Below are 6000 nucleotides of genomic sequence, written 5' to 3'. Positions count from 1 at the left end.
TAAAATATTTTAGTTTTAGTCCCTGCCATTAGTTTGCTTTATCAAATGGTGTTGTGACAAGTTTTTTTTTTAAAGTGAAGCTCAACACTTGAAGTGAAGCAAAGACAAAACGAAAAATAAAAGACAAACATTAGAAAACAGTAACTTATATCCCCATGTTATTTTCGGCATTGCCATCAATAACTAAAGAAATCCGCATCTAGCTACTCCTTGTAGTTCAGAGAGTACATATTGATAATCTCCTCCACTCCTTTTCTCTTGTTCTAAAATAGTCTTTTATTTCTTTCGAACCACAAATTCTAGATAATTGCACAAAAGCTCACCATTCATCCTTATTGTGACAAGTTAAGCGTCAACTCACATTTTATCATACGATTTATCACAGCAGCACTTTAACGAAACAAACTAATAAAAACTATAACCAAATTCTTTTAAATTTTCCTAAACCAAAATCAAAGAAAAATTTTACAAAAGACAACCAAAATATAAGTATTTTATAGACAGCGAAAACTTATTTAAGCCAAAAATTAATAAATTATACTAGCAGTAAATTACATAATACCTAAAATTTATATACGCAAAGTATATTGATAAACTAACAAGTAACAAGGTTAATATTCATTATGTAATCCTACAATAGCAAAACGCAGCCCCACCGGCAAACCAAAAAAGTAAAGGCAAAAAAAAAAAAAAGAATCAAGCATCATATAAAATACATACAAGCTTTATAACAATCTGACAAAAAATATTTTAAAAAAACTAATGGAAAGAATTTCACAAGAATGCTTATTCAGCATCCAAATTATCATATTGCCAAGGGTTGAACTCTGTTCTGCTGCTGTCAGGTTCGTCGTTGCAGGCAGAGCTTTCGATAGCGGCGCGATGTGCAGTGTATTTACCGTTGTATTGATAAACTTCCAAGTCACCCCATGGTGTAGGAGTTACTTCCTCTGTCAAATCAAACCATCTGGAAACGAACTTGTGGTCCTTGGCCTCGCGGTTTCGCTTCTCTGCTCTCTGCCTCTCCTCCAAACTGCAAAAAATAAAAAGTTGTAAACACGTAGAATGGTAAAGAATTAACAAGACCTCACAGGTGATGATGATAAAGAAGAATGAAAGATTTTAAGTTTCAGTCCACATTGGATATCTTTTCTGTTGCAAATGTTTTAATTGTGGAGAGAGTGAAAAGGGCAGTTAATTACCTGCTTTTCTCATTGCCAGCTGTGGAAAGGTCACCCTTCTCAAGGGCCATTCTGTCGGGTCGGAGACGAGAGTCGGATGCCAATAACTTCTTGGGAGCGGTGTCAAAGCTGTTGATCTTATGTGCAAAATGTGTGTACTGGAATTTGTCGTTTTTCGGAGTCTCGGCAACTCTCCATGACTGCAGAATGGGACAAGTTAGATCGCAAAATAAATATTCCAGAATAACGTGGGAACAGTGCAGCAAACACAAAATCATAGAAACAATGACACCAAAAAGTAGCAATCTCTCCATAAAATCAGGGATGAGGAGTTGAAGAATGAAGAGTCAGGAATGATGAAAATTTAAAAAAAAAAATATATCAGAGAAGACGTTTTATAAGCTTCCTAATTAATTCACTTTGACTAAGCTCCTTTCCTATTTTTACTAAGCAAGCATTCAACCGTATTCAAGTATTGGTCATATTCAGTCCGAACCGGCAGACTCACTTCCCATCCAGCTTAAAGATAATTATGAGATAATACAAAAATATTCTCCTACAGAAGCAATAGTTTAGAAATTACATGGGGAAAAAAAAAATTCTAAACGGACAAAAGAAAATATTCTTTTCCTATCTGATCTTTATTTTTATGAGACTGATTAGTCTCTCTGTTAATATTTTTATCATTGACGCAGGGACTAATTAGTCTCATAAAAATAAAGATCAAGAATTGAAAAAGATATTTTTTATTTAAAAATCTCATAATCTCTTCCAAAAAATTATCAGGACGAAGTTGGGTATTCACTCGAGAAAAAATCAGAGAGCACCATATGCTGTGCATTTGGAGACACTAATTGGATTAGTCATCTACCTACTACAATTTACAGAGGAAGAATTATGTGCGACACATCTATGGAATAAAACTGGCATGCTACCTAGGAAGCTCAATACGACACACGATATGGATATGATACGACACGATACGACGATATGTATTTTTATAAAAGTAAAAATAGGATAAGTCATGTAATATAATAAAACATAAATAAATGGAAGTTGGATAACACACCTCTTTAATTTGAGTGCCCGGAAGTGGCTCTCCCTCTGAGTCACAAGGCTGATAACTCATAGCCTCATTCCATTTTCCTGTCATCAGTATCTTTGGCTCATCGGAAGCATTATATACGTATCCGTCCACCTCATACCGACCAGCTCTGCAAATAGAAATTCCTTTTAGGTTGGACGATATACACAACAAAAGCACCAAGGAAATAATGAAACTGGAAGTCGACAAGCTATAAAGCCTGTAGTAATTGTCAGACAAATAGTGTTGTTTTAGAGTTAGTCCTTGACACCTTTAAATGTCCAACCCAAGTTAGCAATATGCATTATCCATGCTTCAAGATCAATGGGCGATTATTAGTTTAAGCTTTTAAGCGGTTAGCTCTAGAAAGTTTTAATACAATATACAAAATCCTGCTTCTTACTGAATTCTTCAATCTGTTGATCATATCATGATTCATGCTTTTCAGCACCTAAAACTACAATAAATAGAAGCCAAACATGGAGATAGGAAATTCCCCATAAGAAATAAATACGCATGATAGAAAATCAATGTCTTCTTATCCGCTGATAGACGGATCTACAAGAGAAAGTAGTCATACCCAAACCAGCCGCATGGTTGAAAATACAGCACGACTTTATCGCCAGTAGTCAGATTTGTAAGGATCATCTCCCCTGGTGAGTCAATCCAAGTTCGTCCAAAAATCAAATTGCTAACTTTTGTTGGAGGTGGCACCAAATCAAGGACCGAACCATCTCTTTTGAGGGTAACTCGTGTTCTGCATTCAAGTAACAGCACATTACATGAGCACACAAAGAAAATGTTTACTAATAATTAACATGAATCATCCCAGAAACTTGCATTATAAAATAAAGTCAAATAACGTTGTAATAAGGACACATGAAACATTCTTAAACATAAGATGCACAATTGAAAACCCACAAATCATGTCTGACGACTCTTATGGCAAAGATTATGTTGCACTTCATCTTCTCTTTTAAGTCAACAAGCAAAATTCAAAAAGGAACCCAGACTTGAGAGAGCTGAAGAATAGAATTACCTTCCAATAGGATATACATCAACTGAGTTGCCAAGAAATTTGGTTTTCAATTTCGACGTCACATCATAAGTAAAGTGGTCATTTTCAGCATGCCCAGCACTCATGGGAGGGTGATGGCTGACCTGTTAGCAGTTTGTATTACGCGTAAACACAATTTAGAACCATGCTCAAGAGCATCATACAAACTACTCAGAAAATTATATACATTTCCTTTATAATATATAAACAATAGGACACTTGAATCAGCATTCTGTTTGAAGAACTAGCAAACAAATAAAAGAAAACATAACACACCTGTTCTGCTATAAATGTTAGGCCACCATGGTTAACCATTTCATAAGTCTCCCCAAGAATTGGATTGAAAGGTTTCCATGTTCGTGTGTAAGCAAAATAGACAGATATGAAGAATGATGCTGCAGAAATCATCCAATGTCAGATGTATGTAATTACATGAATAAAACAACAAGAGAGAGAGAACATGAAAATAATCCCTACAAGCATATACAAGTCTCATGTATGGATCCTCAGTCTCATCTGCCAAATCTAAAAGGTAAGAGTATTCCATCAGCTGTAAAATCGAAGCACAATCAGTGAGATTCTATAGATAGAACACTCGATATTCATAGTTTGTGAGAATGCAATAGCAAAAGCAAATGCACCAAAGTTACATATGTATATAATAATACACACCTCTGCCATTCTCTGTAGCATTGTCATTGGCTCAAAAATGATAACTGGAAGTGTCACCATTGATGTGATATCAGAGCCTATATACTTCTGCATCATTTTCCAGTAACTATCCCGATCCTGAAAGGTTCAAAGGAACATTTGACTATTTGAGAGATGAAATGCATACAATATAAAATATACATTATAAATTTGAAGACAAATTTTCTCCAAAGTACACCATGAGATATATGTAAATTTTTAGTAATCAAAGTCATCATTGGTTATAGGTTGACTAAAAGTTATAAAGTGAAAAACATCAAGTTTCAAAATGCAAATTCCATCTCCATTCCACAAAGATGAAAAGTTACTTTATGCCTGTTATAGAATCTAGATTGCATTAGCAACAGTTTCCTCACACAATAAATGTGCTTTGCCTTTAAGACAGTTAAATTCTTTGTACCTCTTGCTTCCATCGTCCCTTCTCCGCTTCCTCTGCTGCGTCTTCGGTTCCTCCTTCTGGATTAACAACCTCCAGCCCCTCATAGCCCATTATACTGAGAATCAAAATTACAAAATTTCAACATAAAATCTCCCAGCTCATGAAACTGAATCAGCCTAAAACAAACACAAGCTTCATGAAATAAATCAAACAGTTAATAGACACATTTCATGTTCCAGTGAAACTGAAAGAAATGAAACCCCAATAACTGAAAATAATCACAACAAACTCTAAACTCAAACGGCTCTTACATTAAATTACACGTTTAGAACTCAAACAACATATATATCTAATAAAACTGCTACATCATTATTTCAATCCAGCGAACAAAAAAAAACCAAGTAAGATCGATGATCATCCAAACCAAGTTAAATCAGTGATCTTGATTCTTGAACTTCCCTCATACAAAACAATTCACAAAAAAAAACACAATATAAAATTAACAAGTTTGAATCCAAAGGTTCTAAAAGATCTTATACCCATTCACGGATTTTGACATGGCAGTTCCAAAATTGGACAAACTGGAAGCAAGTGAAGCAAAGAAGCCACCCCCATTGGCGCTAGCAGCAGCAGCATGCTTGGGATCCTTTGGAGCCATGGCTATGAAAAATTCAACCAAATATTGAAACCAAATTGACAAAGAGAAAAGCGGAAGAATCTGATATTTTTCTTTAGCAAAGTCGATCTAACTTCTAACGAACCAAAAGGAATACTAAAATTTTGGATTATTTTTTATCACTATTTATATATAATGGTGCAGCAAACAATGCTTTATTATTAAAATAAATAAAATAATAATATTAATAAAATAATATCAGGAACAGCTACGAAAAGCAACGATCATGGTTGGCGGTTCTAGAGTTTTGAAAAGTCCAAGCGAATGGAAAGTGGGTTGATATTTCCTTTTTTTCTTTTCTTCAGAGTCTGTTTGGGTGGCGATGCAAATTTCAAAGGTGACGTAATGACGTGTCATGTTACACGCGTGTGCTTAGCGCGTGAGGTTGAGTTGCCTTGTGCGTAAAGAGAATCAATCAACTTTGGCGGCTTTATAAGGAGGAAGGAACAAGTTGTAGCTGGTGTGGCATTGGAATGACGAGGAGCACCACTTGCCTTTGCCGGCTACACACGCTAATTATTCTCTAACTCAGTTTTTGAATTTTAAATTTATAGTATACAACTATCCAACACTTGAAAGTTTTATGGTTGGAAAGAGGTCTTATAGATGTTCAGTCCACATGTAACCTATATTAGGTAGCGTTTGGTTATTGAGACATAGACACTGAGACATAGATACAGTGGTACACGATAACACATGTCTGCTGTTTGGTTTGGTGAGACACAGATTTTCGAAGGACACGGGAGGACACGGATGGACACGGAGACATTAAATTTGTGTACCTCCAATTTGGTGAGACACTAGACATAACTTGTGAGACACTAAATTTACTTTTCTATTTTTTTCAAAAAAAATTTTGTACATTTAATTTTTTTTATTTATTTAAATTTTGATTAATCTTTGATAAATTCT

At 35.0% G+C, this 6000-nt stretch overlaps 1 protein-coding gene across 1 annotated transcript; it reads right to left on the bottom strand.

The window, feature by feature from the left end:
- Positions 1-568: 568 nt before the first annotated feature.
- On the bottom strand, positions 569-5677 carry LOC112796860 (oxysterol-binding protein-related protein 3A). The gene is made up of 10 exons (XM_025839519.3): positions 4952-5677; positions 4434-4527; positions 3995-4111; positions 3800-3872; positions 3599-3717; positions 3305-3426; positions 2846-3022; positions 2251-2395; positions 1203-1381; positions 569-1033 (listed from the first exon to the last, which is right to left on the bottom strand). Exons 1-10 carry the CDS (start codon positions 5068-5070, stop codon positions 787-789), a joined length of 1392 nt encoding a protein of 463 aa, XP_025695304.1. The 5' UTR covers positions 5071-5677; the 3' UTR covers positions 569-786.
- Between the last annotated feature and the right edge of the window lie 323 nt (positions 5678-6000).

This window comes from Arachis hypogaea, chromosome 4 (genome assembly GCF_003086295.3).
Source record: "Arachis hypogaea cultivar Tifrunner chromosome 4, arahy.Tifrunner.gnm2.J5K5, whole genome shotgun sequence".
In the NCBI taxonomy this organism is placed as follows: Eukaryota; Viridiplantae; Streptophyta; class Magnoliopsida; order Fabales; family Fabaceae; genus Arachis; species Arachis hypogaea.
The sequence above is the reverse complement of the archived record's forward strand: the minus strand, read 5'-3'. Positions and strand labels throughout refer to the sequence as shown.